At 53.4% G+C, this 17,677-nt stretch overlaps 1 protein-coding gene across 7 annotated transcripts; it reads left to right on the forward strand.

Annotated features, from left to right (window-relative positions):
* Positions 1 to 2,728: 2,728 nt before the first annotated feature.
* LOC119103753 (citramalyl-CoA lyase, mitochondrial) lies at positions 2,729 to 15,697 on the forward strand. 7 transcript variants are annotated; one of them, XM_037227393.1, is made up of 8 exons: positions 2,729 to 2,750; positions 3,695 to 3,822; positions 5,002 to 5,130; positions 5,887 to 6,081; positions 6,524 to 6,716; positions 9,206 to 9,319; positions 14,695 to 14,873; positions 15,514 to 15,697. In XM_037227393.1, exons 2-8 carry the CDS (start codon positions 3,718 to 3,720, stop codon positions 15,610 to 15,612), a joined length of 1,014 nt encoding a protein of 337 aa, XP_037083288.1. In that variant the 5' UTR covers positions 2,729 to 2,750; positions 3,695 to 3,717; the 3' UTR covers positions 15,613 to 15,697. The 7 variants fall into 7 exon arrangements, with proteins under 7 accessions (XP_037083288.1, XP_037083285.1, XP_037083283.1 ...); XM_037227390.1 differs by lacking the exon at positions 2,729 to 2,750 and adding an exon at positions 2,898 to 2,979; XM_037227388.1 differs by lacking the exon at positions 2,729 to 2,750 and adding an exon at positions 2,916 to 2,989.
* The last annotated feature ends 1,980 nt before the right edge of the window (positions 15,698 to 17,677 follow it).

The raw sequence follows: 17,677 nt of genomic DNA on the forward strand, positions 1-17,677 counted from the left end.
ATTTTGCAATATCATGTGGCCGTCTAGGTCAAAAGCTGGGTCAAAGGACCGGGAACTCAATATCGCTAAAAAAAACTGCCGGCTGATTTAAAAAACTGCAAGCAATAAATTATGCACAAGCGCAAGATCTTAAGTCCGCCAAACAGTTCAGACTTCTCAAGGTCACAATTCAAAGTCAAAGGCGTGCTCAAAGGACGGAAAACTCAATATCACTCAAAAATTCCCGCTGATTTTAAGCTTGCGAACATCAGAGTATTCACTATAAAAGGAACTGGCGACCTCCAAAAAGTCCTGATCTCTTAAGGTCAAGTGCAGGCTCAAAGGGCAAGGAACTTAATATTGCCCAAAATTTACCGGCCTATTTTAGACTTAAAAATGTCAAAATATTCACCGTACAAAGAACTAGCGTCTACCAAAAAGTTTTGACCTCTCTAGGTGACCCTTCAAGGTGAAATGCGTTTTCATAGGACGGCGAACTCGATATTATCCCAAAATTACCAGCCAATTGTAAACTAGCAAACATCAGAATATTTACCGCAGAAAGAACTAGCGTCCGTCAAAAATTATTGACCTCTCAATTTCATCCTTTAAGATCAAACGCAGGCTCGAAGGACGGGAACTCAATATCACCCAAAAATTTCCGGTCAATTTCGAGCTTGCAAACGTCAGAATATTCACTACGGAAAGAACTAGCGTCCCTCAAAAGTCCTGACCTCTCAAGGTCATCTTTCAAGGTTAAACATGGGCTCAAAAGACGAGGAACTCAATATCATCCCTAAATTACTGGCCGATCTTAAACTTGCAAATGTCAAAATATTAACCATACAAAGAACTAACGTCCAACATAAAGTCCTGACCTCTCAAGGTGACCCTTCAAGGTCAAACGCGGGCTTAAACAACGGGGAACTTTATGCCACCCAAAAATTACCGGCCGGTTAAAAACTTCTTAACACTTGAATATTCACCACAGAGAGAACTAGCATCCGTCAAGAAGTTTTGGCCTCTCAGGGTCATCCTTCAGCATCAAACGCGGGCTCGAAGGACGGGGAACCCAATATGACCCAAAAATTACCGGCAGATTGCAAACTGGCAAACATCAGAATATTCAGCACGGAAAGAACTAGTGTCCGTCAAAAATTATTGACCTCTCAATTTCATCATTTAAAGTCAAACGCGGGCTCAAAGGACGGGGAACTTACTATCGGCGGGTAATTTTTGGGCGATATTGAGTTCCCCGTCCTTTAAACCCGCGTTTAAGCTCTAAGGGTGACCTTGAGAGGTCAGGATGTTTTAGCAGACACTAGCTCGTGCGTCTGTAAATATTTTGATGCTTGCAGTTCTCAAATCGGCCGGTAATTTTTGGGTGATATGATGTTTCCCGTCCTTTGGCCCATCTTTTGACATCGTAGGTTACATGATATCGCAGCACAAAGGCTTTTTTTGATGTCCTCTTGCCATAACTGTCGTTGGAACCTTTTTTAGAGAAATGGAAACTCATCGCTGAATAAGAAGCCGAATAAATCGGTAACTTCACGGGCATCTAATCAGCTGGAATTGTTTGCTACCCTTCAGCATCTTCGCATAATCAGATGACAGCCACAACGATGTCCTTGAAGTTAGCGATTTATTCAGCGATTTTTTTCAGTGACGAGTTCCGATTTCCGTGAAAATGGTTTCAACGTCAATTGTGGCATGAGAACACTAAACATAACCCTTATTTTGCAACATCATGTGACCTTTAAGGTCAAAAGCTGGGTCAAAGGACGGGGAACTCGATATCACCCAAGAATAACCGGCCGATTTTCAACTTACGAACGTCCGAATATTCAACACAGAAAGAATTAGCGTCCGTCAAAAATCCTGACCTCTGGAGGTCACCCTTCAAGGTCAAACGCGGGCTCAAAGGACGGGGAACTTTATTTCACCCAAAAATTACCGGCCAATTTTTGACTTACAAAGATCAAAACATCCCCAACAGAAAGAGCTGGCATCCGTCAAAAAATCTGGACCTCTCAAGGTCATCCGTCAAGGTCAAACGCGGGCTCAAAGGACGGAGAACTCCATATCACCCAAAAATTGCCAGCCGATTTAAACTAACAAGCATCAGGATATTCAACAAAGAAAGAACTAGCGTCCGTCAAAAAGTCATGTCCCCTCAAGGTCGTCCTTCAAGGCCAAACGTGGGCTCAAAGCATGGGGGGCTCAATATCATCCCAAAATCACCGGCCAGATTTAAACTTGCATGCACTATGATATTCACCACGGAATGGTGGAGCGTCCGTCAAGAAGTTCTGCCCTCTGAAGGTCATTCTTCAAGGTCAAACGTGCGCTCAAAGGACGGGAACCCTTTCTATGGTGAATGTTTTGATCTTTGTAAGTTGAAAATGGGCCGGGAACTTTTGGGTGATAAGGAGTTCCCCGTCCTTCGAGCCCGCGTTTGACCTTGAAGGGTGACCTTGAGAGGTCAGGACTTTTTGACGGACGCTAGTTCTTTCTGTGGTGAATGTTGTGATCTTTGTTAAATACAAATCGGCCGGTAATTTTTGAGAGACATGGAGTTCCCCGTCTTTTGAGCCCGCGTTTGACTTTGAAGGGTGATCTTGAGAGGGCAGGACTTTTTGAAGCTCTTTCTGTGTTGAATATTCTCACGTTTGCAAGTCGAAGATCGGCCGGTAATTCTTGGGTGATATCGAGTTCCCCATCTCTTTCTGTGTTGAATATTCTCACGTTTGCAAGTCGAAGATCGGCCGGTAATTCTTGGGTGATATCGAGTTCCCCATCCTTTGACCCAGCTTTTGACCTTGAATGTCACGTGATATTGCAAAATAAGGGCCATATTTAGTGTTTTCATGCCACAACTGACCTTGAAATCATTTTTTTTCAGGGAAATCGGAACTCGTCGCCGAAAAAAAAATCGCTGAATAAATCGCTAACTTAACGGACATGCCACAACGCTGGTTGGCGCGTCCGATGCTAGCTGTGAGGCCATGTAAGGCGTCGTTTGTTGTCGTTATGTGACACGTAAAGTGAACTAAAGGTACTAGAGGTATCGATTTGTGTCTGATGAATTTATCGTAATCGGTTTGTGTGCGCATCGCACGGCTTACATGCAAGATTTGATTTATTCAGGCCGTTCTAGGAAGTATGAGGCATACGCTGGCGGTGCCAGTAGTACAATATCCCCATTTTCTGATTTCTTTGAGCGCGTGTTCCATGTTTAGGGCAATTTCTCTAGAACATGTTCGTTAGTGAGGTAAAAGCCTTATTCATGGCTGTGGTTTTTTGCAGATTGATATAATGGGGTGACATTGAATGGATGGATAGATGTTTAGTTGAACAGCTTGAACCTTTAGTTGAATTCATGCTCAATCCTTTTAGAAAATGTCTATATGCTATTCATATTTTAAAGCTTGGTATGCAAGAATGCAATAACAAAAGGAGCTCCAGAGTGACATTACTACAGTGAGGATGATCATCTAAATCAATATTCTCTTCAGGTTTTGTGCTTTGTGTTACATGAGGTGTTTTTATTTAGAAAAAACTTTGGTTTTGTGCCAGGGGCAGCTGCAGATCCCTTTGGTGAGGATCGGTGTATTCATGAATTGGGGTTGTGTTTCAAGACTACATATATTGCATGACATAGTTGACTGTTGTAATGTGCTGTGTGTCTCACTGTGATTTTTGTTTTTTTCAGATACACATCAAATTGTTCCTGCCATGGAGAGATTACAGCATTTGACAAAGCTTACCTCCAGCAAGTGGTTTGCCACCCTAATGCAAACTAGGCATTATTCAAACAAAGGTCTTCAATCAGATCAGAAGGTATTAATTAGGTAATAAGTGATAAGTTGATGTTGCAACATATTTTCATCTTTTGGTGATGTGTACCTCACTTTTTGGTTTGTTTCAATTGAGTTGTTGGACAAATCCTTAGCACCATGCAGCAGTGAGGTATGGGAAATCTTGAGACACATTTTTATTTAACTATTTCAAAGCTGCTACTTGTTTTGCTTTTTCCAGCACATTGCTAGTCAATCTGCATTAACACTTAACCTGTTTGTCTTCATTTTAGTTGTGCAATAATGTTGGGTCATAATTAAGAATGACACAAATGACAGATTGCTGCCATTATGTGTCACATGTTAGATGGAAGCCTTGGACTTGTGCTGTGTGTGCCCAAAAAGTGCCAAACAGATGCAGGTAAAATGAGGTATAAGCAGCATAAGTCACTACCTTTTCTGATTTTGTCCAGCACTTCTTGTGTAAAGATTCCAGCAGCACTGACCTAACACTCCAATCCCACTGATATGCTCAGCATAGGATGATTGCACCCAATGGTGTTTTCATTGTGTTTGTTACACCCACACATATGCATGTTCCTGCAGGGTAAAAAGCTGGCTGCTTGCTCCTGGACTGGACTGAGAAGGTGTTGCTGTGCAGTGCTGTCAGACCTCTGCTCACTCCTGGACTGGACTGAGCTGCTGCTGCTGTGCAGTGCTGTCAGACCTTTGCCCACTCATGGACTGGGCTGAGTGGCTGCTGCTGTGCAGTGCAGCCAGACCTCTGCTCACTCCTGGACTGGATGGAGTGGCCTCTGCTGTGCAGTGCAGTGAGACCTCTGCTTACTCCTGGACTGGACTGAGCAGCTGATGCTGTGCAGTTTAGTCAGACCTCTGCTCACTCCTGGACTGGACTGAGTGGCCACTGCTGTGCAGTACAGTGGGACCTCTGCTCACTCCCGGACTGGACGGAGAGGCCGCTGCTGTGCAGTGCTGTCAGACCTCTGCTCGCTCCTGGACTGGACTGAACAGCCAATGCCATGCAGTGCAGTCAGACCTCTGCTCACTCCTGAACTGGACCAAGCAGCCACTGCTGTGCAGTGCTGTCAGACCTCTGTTCACTCCTGGGCTGGCCCGAGCAGCCACTGCTATGCAGTGCAGTCAGACCTCTGTCTGGCGTGGTCCGCACCTGTTGTCGTGACGCTCTGTCGGCCTGCGCCAGGCCTACACGCCGCGCCGTGCCGTGCTGTACGTGCCGGGCAGCGACCGGCGCAAGATAGCCAAGGCGGCGTCGGTGCCTGCCGACTGCGTGGTGCTGGACTGCGAGGACGGCGTGGCGCTGAGCCGCAAGGTGCGGCAACACCAGCGCTCGCCGCTGCCGCCGCCGCCACCCACGCCGGCCCCGGCCCGACCGGCGGGCCTGTCACTCAGAGGCGGAGTGCCACTCCCTCTGCTGTGCATGTGTGGGTTTGGGCGTGAATGTGGATGTGGGGGTGAGTGAGATGGGCAGCACTGGGTAGCTGGGCGTCAGTCGGCTTGCCTTCAAAACGGTCCGCGCGGTAGGTGGTAGCATCAGCAGACATGACTATGGTGACGTCATCTAACCGGCAATCTTGTGGTGCTGGCGCCATCCGCGCTCATAGTTTAGCTCTGACTGGTGAGACGTCTCATTCAGGTGCAGGACCACCATTGTGGCTTGCTATCAGCAGCTCGTTCATGCACGTTTGGTCAGTGCAGGGCCCGCCCTGTGACGCATTCATCCGGCGAGACACACTGCTGCGCCGTGCCCGTCGAGGCTCGTTAATTATAATTTTCTTGGCCTTGATCACATGGCTAATGAAATAACAGGATTTGAGTGATCATTGTGGTGTCTAGGTGCTTGGTGACCTCGAAACAATCTCCTCAAAAAAGCCTGCTTATCTTCGCGAGTGGGCAGCACAGAAACTAGAGGGATTTAGACCTCAAGAAAGGCAGGGCCGTGAACTGCACTGAATGATCTTCAAGAGGGCTTATCAGTTCAAAACCCCATACAAATGTGGAAAACTCTCTTTAAGTGCGTTTCTGCTTGACTATTTGTGCCAGTCACCCAGAGTTGTTTGCTTCGCAGGAGGAGGCACGTCGGACAATCCGCGACGTCCTTGATTCTGGCTCCGATGGCTTATCCGGCAAAGACTGCTCGGTGCGCGTCAACTCGGTCGACAGCGGCCTCTGTCACCTTGACCTAGAGCACGTGCTCTCCGGACAGCGGCTGCCCGACACGGTGCATCTGCCTAAAGTGGACACCGTCGATCACGTGACCTGGGTGAGTCGAGAAGTTGTCATCTGTGCATGCGTCCCCCCGCCCCAACGATTTTGGAAATTTTTTTGATAGTTGTATAGTGCTGACAGTGTGATTTCAACTGCAAAAAGAATGTATGGTTCTTTGCTTTCCTTTGGCACAGCTTGGGTTTTTAATGCTTTCTGCTTCAAACTGTCAGCTCTATCGTCATTTAATTTGTGATAGTATGTCTTATACAGTAGCACGCACCACCTAGCAACTATGTAGTGAATGATGATGGGTGTACTCGGTGTGTGGCTTTATCAGCGATGGAGTTGTTTGAACGGTTGGCAGAGAGCTGAATGGTTCGTCTGGATGTACTGATGAGGCGACTGGCAATTTGTTAGTGTAGCTTGGTGCTAAGGGCGGCCCTGCTTACTCTTGGGTTTGTGACTGAGTGCACTCACTCCCGAATTTGTTTCCCCAGTTCATTGAACGGGTCCGGCATCACGTTTCAAGTACCATGTCGCGTCCCCTCAATATCATCCTCTTCACTGAATCTGCGCTGGGCCTTCTGAACCTCAGAGCCATCTGCGAACGGGCACAGGAACTGGTGGCTGGCACGGCGCTGTCGCTAGATGGCCTCGTGTTTGGGTCGGATGACTACTGCGCTGATATTGGTAAGCCAGGGTGCTGATATTATTGTCGCGTGCTTGCCAGTCGGTCTTCAGGCGTAAGACAAAACGTGCGCGCACCGTCGCCGAATGCGTAATTTAGGCATGGATCCAGATGTAATCAATTTGATCAGATGATCCAGATTCAAATCAGTTTTGCTGAAAAGGTAACCAGGAACGTGGCGTTGTTCTGTACCGCAACGGGTGAGACACCCACACATCCCAGAGGATGTGATGTGTGCCAGAGTACTGGAGACACTGCTGGACGACAGACCCGTCGCACTGACGGGAGACCGCCCCGCATGAGTGCTGTTTTGTGATGTGTGCTGGAGTGCTGGAGACACTGCTAGACGACAGACCCGTCGCACTGACGGGAGACCGCCCCGCATGAGTGCTGTTTTGCAGTCGGGTCCCAAATCGATGGCAAAGAACCTTGCGGTCAGGACAACTCGGCGTGGATGTTAAGGTCCGGCGCAAGAAGGGCATGCTGCTCATCATGACTCCGTCCTTTTAAGCACCATTGTAGCCGAGCTTAAATCTGCGGGATAGGTACGATCGTAGCCCCGTTTGTTGAGCACGGATGCTGCTCTCAGTGAGCGCCGTTTTGATATCCAACTGCGATCAGAATATCGTATTGTGCTATATGTGTTGGGTGATAAGTCCAGACAATCTGTGGGGTTTTAGCGCAACCCGTTTTGATTCAAGGTGTGTTAGTGTGAAATTTTGTGAGATACATGCTAGGGAAACGGCAGTGGGTAGGAATGTACCAACTAATAAGTTGAAATGCGTGCAGGATGCTGAACATATAGAATACTGTGTATCGAGGAGTTTCAAACCACCTACATAGGTTTCATGCCAATTCGGTGATCATGTCACGCATGAAGCATGTCTTCCTCTGAATTTTAAATGGGAGAATGTTTTGATTTCATTTGTGTCCTTACTTTTTGGAAGATTCTGTTTAAACGCTGCCTTTTCAAGGTCGTACCGATAATTGCTGCTCCTGGAAAGGTGGTGATTGTCTCGGCTGTAAGCTTTTTACATCGCCGGCATACTGTAGTTGCCTATTGAATGTTCATCTGTGATAGCGTTTTAATACATCAGTACATTTGTGCCCGCGGCGAAACATTGAGAAGTGAGATAGCGGGGTTGCATTGTACACTTAGTCGAACGCTCCCGATTCAGGCGGGCCGTATCGAATCAGCTGCCATTTGTAATGTGCTGCATGCTTAGCTGTTTGAGTCATGCCTGACTCATACGGGTTTTGGACAATTTCTTTTGCCATTCTAAATCGAATTTAAATGAAGCACGAGGTGACTGATACGTGGACTCCAGACCGCGGCTGGCCGTCAGCAGGGCCGCGTGTCACGTGGTCGTTCGTAGTGGCTCTGAAGGCCAGTGACCCGCGCCTGTCTGTGACTGCCATCATCACGGTGTCTGCTCTCCTGCCGGTGTGAGAAGCTCCTTGTCTTCTTCTTCCGTCGCCTCCGTTCCGCAGTGTGACAGAACTGGCAGATAAACGGGCCATGTGGCGCGCCAATATATCTGGGGGTCTACAGGCTACTACAGGCTACTCAGCAGTTATGCTGTAAATGTTAATATCGGGCATTTCGTCGCCTTTCCAAGAAATGTCAGCAAGAAGTGCCGCGCCATGGTTGTACCGAATGTTTGGGACAAGCTTTTAATGCAGATGGGATTTTTCCCATCCTCCCGGTCATTCAAATCGAATGTTTTGTTTGTGCACTGTCAGCCAGTTTCTTCTCCGGCCGTCGCCATGTGTTGTTGGTTGTGAGCAGGGAACTGACGATGTTTGCCTTTAGCCACGTATGTATCACAGCCTTGAATTTTGGCAGTTCCAAGTATTGAACCTTGTGCAAATAACGCCTCCATTGACGAGGCCAAGTCTACCAATGATCGTTCCAAGTGTGACGCTACTACTTATGTGTAACGCCGCAACACACGCAACAGTTGTGTTGTGTAGCGGTGTGTTGGACTTGTACTACGCCACCCGCGCTGCGTGGCCGTACTTTGTGTTGGAGTGCCAGCAGCATGCGTCAGTGTCGGCTTGCTGGAATCTGTTCAGACACGCCGTGCACTAACAAGGTCGCCGCGAGACTGGCGTACCTGCGTCTCCCGATGCGACCTGTCGTGTGTCTGTGTCGTGGCCCCTCTGACACTGGCCGGCCGGCCTGTGTCTGGTCTGAGCTGTGTCCGGTGTCTGCCGGGCATCACCAGCTCGGAGCCGAGTAGCCGCTGTCGTCTCAGCAGTCAGCCCGCCTGTGTCTGGTGTCTGCCGGGCGTCACCAGCTCGGAGCCGGGTGGCCGCTGTCGTCGCAGCAGTCAGCCGGCCCGTGCCTGACAGCAGTCTGTCTCGCGTCGCCCGGCCGGCGGTCGCCTCCTTTGTGTCGCCGCGCCTGCCTGCCGGCCGCCGCCGGGCCCGCCGCCGACAAAGGCCCGTATTTTGGCGCCAAAGCTGACGCGGAACGGCCGTTCGGCAGGTGCCACGCGAACTTCCGCCGCCGGGGAGCTGCTCTTCGCGCGCCAGAACTTCGTCATGATCGCCAGGGCGTTCAAACTTCAGGCGATTGACGCGGTGTACATCGATTACAAAGGTACGGGGCGCGCCGTGACGGGCGGCCTGCAATCTGTGTAACTCGCCGGCCGGCTCGGTAACGGCCCCATTTCCCCGGGCCCACCCGTGATTGGTCCTCGACCAGAGAGAGTCGGTGACGTCACGCGTCAACCCCGTCCCTCCAGAGGTCTCTGGGAAATGACGCGACCTGCAGGAGATGTTTACAGATGTGTGATGTGGTCAAGGAGATAATGTGATCACATCAACTTTGAGCAGAGCAGCGACGAAATTGGCGGGTGATTTGCCACTGCATACCACAAGACGTAGCTGTTTTTCTGTGTACGTGTGTTTCTGATCCATTTTGCTGACCAGAGGAAACAGCGTTTGATAGTGTTTGGCTTTTCAAGATCATAGATCCAGTTTTTCATTGGGAATCGCATGTACGTCTCACTTACGGCGTTACCTTTTAGTTTGAGCGGGCATCGACATGGCGTTATCTTACGTAATGCATTGTGTTGTCGGCTTTTCGCACGCACATTTGGATATATTTTCGCCATTGTAAATGTGTCCTCACAACGCAATCTCCGTGACGTTGTGGGTGAGCGTCTTACGTTGCATTGTCTCAAAGCACATCTTCCTCGCCAAGTAGGGCTGGCATTACAATTTAAAAGACGTCTTTATGTTTCTTTGGGGGTCCATGTTAACCCTGACGCTACTTGGTTCAGTAGGGCGCGGTCCGTGACAGGCGTGGTGACGAAGCCAGCTTCCGGTTCCGCGTTAGCTTTGTGAAGTCGCGGTTTTTCTCCATGTCTTTGGACTTGGTTAGAGTTTTTAGTCATTTTCCGCAACTGTAGTCCGCTTCGGCCTCGTGCCATTTGAAACGTTAGTTTCGGATTTGGCTTTGTTTTATTTTGAACAGTTGGCTTCAGCTTCGTCTTCGAATATTTATGTTGTATTCTTCAGGCTTCGCTTCATGTGATCTTGAATTGCTGGCCTCGGTTTGGTCGTGGTGACTTTCTCGATGCAGTTACGACTTATTTTGAAAAAGCAGTCTTGCAAATCTTGTCACCCTTATGTATTATTAGATGTGTTATGTGTTCTTATATATTTTCGAGGCTGAGATGCATGCATGGATGGGAGCCAGTAAACCAGCTAGTTATTCTCAGTTCTGATCTGATTCTGATCGATTTGACTTTGGCTTCGCGTTTCGTAGCTTCGCAGCCTATGGCCTCGGTGCAGATTTCAGGGCCGCTGCCTTCCGATTCGGCCGCACGTGTTTTCCAAAAATATGAACCTTCTGGATTTAATGTCGACTTTACACTTCCAACCTTCAAGGCCATCGACTTCGACTTTGACGTCGACTTCGGATTCATCGCACCGTCTTGGCCTCGGATCGGGCTGCGGAACCAGAGGCCTGACTTTGTCCCCATGTCTGATCTGTGGGTAGAACTGTAGGCATCCCTCTGCCGAGTTGGACCGGACCGGACCCGTCGGGGCGCCGCACGAAACGCGGACGTCTGGTCCCGGGGCGGCTCGTGTCTGGCCTGCTAAGCCCAAATAACGTTTCCATGGTGAGTGTGCAGGGTTTGCAGGTCTGCAGGTTTCGACTTTGGCGGCAGAGCTAGTGACGTAGAAAAGCACGGCAGGTGCGGAGGTGAACGTTTATGGCACGCCGCCCCATCGATGAAGTTCGCCCGATTTCGACGTCTGTTTTGGCGCCATCCCCGACAGGACGGCTCGGTGCGACCCGCCCGACTGCGCGCCGGCCGCTGCGGGGCGCTATACGCGAGACACATACGTGACGAGCTCTGGTTGTAGCCGCCGTGTTTAGGCTACGTCCGGTGACGGGTCACCGACCACAGCTCCTGCTAATGCCCCGGTCTGACCCCACCGACCTGGTGGCGGCTGAACGTGATACGCAGCACTGCGGTGCGCAGGGACCACCACGTATTTGTCGCGCGCCGGACGCGCTGGTGCGTCACTTCAGTTGCGCGGTATCGCGCCGCTGTGGCACAGGCTGTCGGCCGCTCCGTGCCAGGCGTGTTACAGAAGCAGGCGGCCAAACGGTCCCCACTGTCAAGCTTGCGACTGGGGTAACAGCTGATAATCAGCTAGGCCGAGCTCGCGCTGATGTCACGCACTGGCGCTGATCTCTCCAGTCCCTGGGTCACGCGAGCGGACTGGGTCAGTTTGTACTGAGGTCACGCACTGGCGCTGATCTGTCCAGTCCCTGGGGCACGCGAGCGGACTGGGTCAGTTTGTACTGAGGTCACACACACTGGCGCTGATCTGTCCAGTCCCTGGGGCACGCCAGCGGACTGGGTCAGTTTGTACTGAGGTCACACACACTGGTGCTGATCTGTCCAGTTCCTGGGGCACGCGAGCGGACTGGGTCAGTTTGTACTGAGGTCACACACACTGGCGCTGATCTGTCCAGTCCCTGGGGCACGCGAGCGGACTGGGTCAGTTTGTACTGAGGTCACACACACTGGTGCTGATCTGTCCAGTCCCTGGGTCACGCGAGCGGCCTGGGTCAGTTTGTACTGAGGTCACACACACTGGCGCTGATCTCTCCAGTCCCTGGGGCACGCCAGCGGACTGGGTCAGTTTGTACTGAGGTCACACACACTGGCGCTGATCTCTCCAGTCCCTGGGGCACGCCAGCGGACTGGGTCAGTTTGTACTGAGGTCACACACACTGGTGCTGATCTGTCCAGTCCCAGGGTCACGCGAGCGGCCGGGGTCACTTTGTACTGAGGTCACACACTGGTGCTGATCTGTCCAGTCCCTGGGCCACGCGAGCGGACTGGGTCAGTTTGTACTGAGGTCACACACACTGGTACTGATCTGTCCAGTCCCTGGGGCACGCGAGCGGACTGGGTCAGTTTGTACTGAGGTCACACACACTGGTGCTGATCTGTCCAGTTCCTGGGGCACGCCAGCGGACTGGGTCAGTTTGTACTGAGGTCACACACACTGGCGCTGATCTGTCCAGTCCCTGGGTCACGCGAGCGGACTGGGTCAGTTTGTACTGAGGTCACACACACTGGTGCTGATCTGTCCAGTCCCTGGGCCACGCGAGCGGACCGGGTCAGTTTGTACTGAGGTCACACACACTGGTGCTGATCTGTCCAGTCCTTGGGGCACGCCGAGCGGACTGGGTCAGTCTGTACCGAGGTCACGCACTGGCGCTGATCTGTCCAGTCCGTGAGGCACGCGAGCGGACTGGGTCAGTCTGTACCGAGGTCACGCACTGGCGCTGATCTGTCCAGTCCTTGAGGCACGCCAGCCGACTGGGTCAGTTTGTACTGAGGTCACACACACTGGTGCTGATCTGTCCAGTTCCTGGGTCACGCGAGCGGACCGGGTCAGTCTGTACTGAGGTCACGCACTGGTGCTGATCTGTCCAGCCCCTGCGTCACAGAAGTGGACCAGGCCAGTTTCGAACGCGCGCCACTCAATCATCGCCAGTGCTGGGAAGTCTCGCCCTTCTTCAGTTCTAGCATACAGGCAGTTCCGAAGGGTTTCCGTCCACTTTATCGCCGTCCGTAGCGTCACCGATGCTCCTTATCAGTTTGTGATTTGTGCGGTTGACGTTGTGCGGTTAACGTCAGCTGCACAAGCTCCGTCCGTTTCTTCCAGATGGAGTTTGCGTGTCATCCTGTGTCTCAATGTGGAACGCGTACACTTCTGCTTTCCAGGGTGCCTGGATAATGAGAGAAGCACCGGTCTGCGTTATCAGAGGAGGGTGCCGCGTTCTTTGACTGGTCGACGGGCCTGGATTGCTTATTTTAGTTTGGTTCAGACAGCAAGCGAATCACTGCGTGCTGCCAACGGTCCCATGCGTCCTACGAGGGCTTGGGAAAAGGCACAGCGCAAAATCGTGGATCAGCGGGCTTGCAGCACGCGGACCACTCACTGGGTGAACGCACCCTCGCTTACACTTGAACACTGCTGCCAGCCGTTGTTTGTTGGCCTGATCCAAGCTCTCGCGAGCCACAGCGTTGCGCGAGAGTAGCATGCGCAAGGGACCTGCTGCTCGTGGTACCGGGCTCTATTCTGCCTCCACCTTGGTATGATGGTATCCTATTTCAAAATTCTAGTTGGCATTCTTCTGCTGTTTTCCTTGGCGCCAATGTGACTCCATTGGTACTAACTGATTGCTGTATTCTGGCCACAGGCTGCTAATGCGTCCGGATGTTTCGAGATTGCGCCACCTCTTATGATGATCACAGTGTTCATGCTGAACACTCGCAGTCTTACAGGCATATGCCCACTGTCCATCGCCGTCCAGGGGCTGCGGGGACTAATGGCACCTGCAGTGTGGAGCGACCTAAAGTTAGCGTAAATGACAACCGCAGTCTTATCTTCTTTTGCATAGTGGTTAAAGCGTATGAGAATTCGACGTCTAAATCGCTTTCAGAAGACATCAGTGTGTCCTATCTGTGTTATTTTTGATAATTTGTTGCCCAGATTTCCATGTATGCAGATCTTCGTACATGCTTTTCCATCATCCAAGTTTGACGAAGTAGCTTTTATTCCGCCCTTCTGTTCAGAACACCTACTTGGAACGGAACTCTCACGAGCTACTGGCGGTGGTATTGTGTTTTAGTCTATTCTTTTTTAAAAGGTGGTATGCCACCTTTGTGTATATTTCGCTTATTATTAGGTTATACGCGTGCGCTTTGATCAGTTATGCCAGTTTTGTCGAAGTCGTTCTGAACATACTTCGGGATATATCACTGTCAAATTGTGGTTAAGATGCGGGGGACCCTCTTTTTTGGGACAACGGATGTTAACTGATATTAACAGATACCAACAGATATTAACGGAGTGACCACCACCCTGTCTGCAGACCTGGACGGCCAGCTGGTCACTGGCCGCCACCCTGTCGGCAGACCTGGACGGCCAGCGGGTCACTGACCGCCGCCCTGTCTGCAGACCTGGACGGCCAGCGGGTCACTGACCGCCGGCCTGTCTGCAGACCTGGACGGCCAGCGGGTCACTGACCGCCGCCCTGTCTGCAGACCGGACGGCCAGCGGGTCACTGACCGCCGCCCTGTCTGCAGACCTGGACGGCAGCGGGTCACTGACCGCCGCCCTGTCTGCAGACCTGGACGGCCAGCGGGTCACTGACCGCCGCCCTGTCTGCAGACCTGGACGGCCAGCGGGTCACTGACCGCCGCCCTGTCTGCCAGGAGCTCTGGACGGCCAGGGGTCACTGACCGCCGCCCTGTCTGCGACCTGGACGGCCAGCGGGTCACTGACCGCCGCCTGTATGCAGACCTCGACGGCCCTGCGGGTCACTGACCGCCGCCCTGTCTGCAGACCCGGACGGCCAGCGGGTCACTGACCGCCGCCCTGTCTGCAGACCCGGACGGCCAGCGGGGTCACTGACCGCCGCCCTGTCTGCAGACCTGGACGGCCTGCGCCGTCAAGCGGAGGAGGGGTGCCCAGTTCGGCTTCACCGGGAGCAGGTGATCCATCCGGACCAGGTGCCCGTCGTGCAGCGTGCCTTCTCGCCGTCGGCGCAGCGCGCTGAGTGGGCCGCCCAGTTGGTGGAGGCGTTCGAGCAGCACCAGCGCTCGGGCCAGGTGAGCCGGCCACCGGCGGACCGTGGGGGCCCAGCCAGGGCTGGCGGCGGATGGGAGGTGGGGCGTCTCCACCGCATGCTCTCTGGGACCAGGGAGCATGCTCCATGAACATGTGACGTCAACGACTTAAGGTGACGTAGCAACGACGCATTTCAGCCAGCACGCGCTCAGAAGACGTTGTGCCGGTTAGGCGGCGGACATGCCGCTCGTGTACCCGATTCCGCGCTGTACGCATGTTTTCCGGCCCCGCCTGCGGTGTTCGCCGGCTCTCCGCCCGGTCGCATCGCGCCCCTCCGCACCGTCGGTGCGCGGCGTCGTCCTGCGTCACAGCTCGGTGCGCTCCGGTGTGTCCGGCGCGTCAGGCCCAATAGCCCGGGCTCTGGCCGAGGAGCCGGAGGCGGCTGGGTGCCGGCTCACCTCTCACATCCTCCCCGTACGCTGCAAGAGCTGGCGGAGGCGTGTCGGGGCTGATCCACGTTCAGCCCACCGCCTGCGTCCTCCGAGAGCGGGCGGTAGGGTGTTTGGGTGCCCCGAGTCCAGTCGAGTGCGGCTCCCCCATGAGCGGCCGCTAGGGTGTCTGGGTGCCCTCCGCCCAGCCGAGTGCGGCTCCTGCTGAGCGAATGTGGCGTGTGTCCGGCAGGGCGCCTTCACGTTCCGGGGACACATGGTGGACCGGCCGTTGCTGCTGCAGGCCCACAATGTGCTGCGGCTGGCGTCAGTCGGCGGCGGTGAGCGGTGACGCGTCGTCGTCGCCAGACTCCACAGCGGTGACGCGTCGCCGCCCCGCCGTCGCCAGACCCCACAGCGGTGACGCGTCGCCGCCCCGTCGCCGCCAGACTCCACAGCGGTGACGCGTCGCCGCCCCGCCGTCGCCAGACCCCACAGCGGTGACGCGTCGCCGCCCCGCCGCCACCAGACTCCACAGCGGTGACGCGTCGCCGCTGCCGCCGCCGTCAGACTCGGCGGCGGGGCGGCTGTTCGTGGCACCCGCCGGCCGCCGGCGCCACGCTGTGGAGCTTGACCGTAGCCCGGTGGCTCGTCACCCGGCTGACGTAGTCAGGCGCGCGTGGGGGAGGGGTAGGGCGTGTGGACGGTGTCGGACTGCCGTCTCGTGCACGTGGCATCGGCGGATGGGTGACGACGGTGTGGCCAACAACGCCCGGCCTGTGATGCCATGTGTGGGTGTGGCGGCCCGCGCTGAGGGACGTCTCAGATGGCTGGCCCGGCGGCCTTGCGGGGCCTTAACACTTCTGCTGTGCTGTCCAGTCGCATCATGGCAGGTGGCTTGGAGGTGACATAGGATGTGGCGTAGGACGTGACGCATCGGAAGCGCCATTTGTTGTTGATCGTAGTCATGAGGTACACTGGATGCTGCTCATATTTAGTGAAAAGGCATGTCCGGATTTCCGTGCAATAAAATATCAAGTACCCTTCTTTTCCACGCAAGTTATCCCCAAAGGTCTGTGGACAGATCGTGCGATAGGAGATGCGCGGGGCATGTTCGAAGCGCCGTTTACGGGTGATCTCATGATCGGCGGTGACGGGCCTTCGCAGCAAACGGATGACGTAAGGTTCGCTTATAGCAATGAACGAAGATGCGCTGGTAAGCAGCTTCGTTCATTGTGTGAACATGAGCCTAGTGCGGGCAGCTGACTTGCGCTACGCTCTCTCCAGCGCGCCAAGTGGTGAAACGAGACCTGATGGGCCTCAGATCGCGCGTGGCGGTGGGGCTGCTGCTGGCCACCGCTGTCATGTCGGGCTTTTGTGTTTGATGTACGTGACTTCAGTGTGCCCGCGATTTTTCCCCAAGACGATAATAAAGCATGTGGGATATGTTTATTGACAAGAGGCGAAGTTCACACCAATACCATAAAGCACACAAACACCACGGAAATCGGCTAGCACCTGCCTGCCGCGATGGCGACACCCGCCTATATCGCCTGCGCAGCTGCGCTCACAGGTGGCGTTTGCCGTGTCTAAAACAGTAGTTTTGCTCGACACAGGTTACGTACAAATCATGCATGGACATCTACGCACATTCACTGTATACATGAACCCGTAGACGATGACAACACCACGCTGTACAGATAGGTGACAAGACACTACAACCGATTCCTGGACCTAATTTGTACATAGCCGGCCGAGCGCCCGCGGAGCCTCACGCGCACCACGGAGCGGGGACTGGCGTCGGAGGCGGGCGGTGCGCCTCCCCAGTTGCCGGACACCGGGCGTAGCCACCAAGTGAGCGGGCGGCGTCGGTGGTGCTGTTACCGAGGCCAACCAGAGGAACGCGAACGTTAGCCGTCCCGCTCGCCGCGGGGGCGGCGCTAAAACTCTAAAAACTAAAGCTAAAACGCTCGAACACGATGGACCGGGTTCCATGCCCCGTGCACGGTCCCGATCTGTGCAAGCATGCCATCGAAGTAAAAAATATTTATAAAAATATGTGCATGGCAAAGAGCCGCTCGTTCACATTATACGAAATGGGCTACTGTGTGCTGAGTGTATTTGCTAAGGCTGCGGAAAGGCGCTAGACAAACCGGCATCGGTTTCTGTTTTCAGGTTCCGCCGCAGCTCCGGCGCTCTGTCGTCCGTAACTCAAACTTGTGGAACTCCGACGCACTCATTCGTCCACGCAACCCCCTGTGATCTGACTGCTTCCTTTTCCTCGTTCTTTACCCCGCTCCGATCCTCAGCATACCCGCTCCCGCTCAACATGCACGCAAAGGCAACTCCGAATGCATTTTCAATCTAGCAAGCGCTAGTAAGCAACTCACTGGGGTCCACTTGGGCCATCTCTACAG

The sequence above is a fragment of the Pollicipes pollicipes genome, unplaced genomic scaffold (genome assembly GCF_011947565.3).
Source record: "Pollicipes pollicipes isolate AB1234 unplaced genomic scaffold, Ppol_2.1 Scaffold_5724;HRSCAF=6776_pilon_pilon_pilon, whole genome shotgun sequence".
NCBI lineage: Eukaryota > Metazoa > Arthropoda > Thecostraca > Pollicipedomorpha > Pollicipedidae > Pollicipes > Pollicipes pollicipes.

Bases quoted from the DNA above. Each gene is read 5' to 3' on its own strand.
- LOC119103753 (XM_037227388.1), top strand. From the start codon at position 2,944: ATGCCACAACGCTGGTTGGCGCGTCCGATGCTAGCTGTGAGGCCAT. The intron at 3,823-5,001 runs GTATTAATTAGG...GGCCTGCGCCAG, and splicing joins GTCTTCAATCAGATCAGAAG to GCCTACACGCCGCGCCGTGC. The intron at 6,717-9,205 runs GTAAGCCAGGGT...GCCGTTCGGCAG, and splicing joins TGACTACTGCGCTGATATTG to GTGCCACGCGAACTTCCGCC.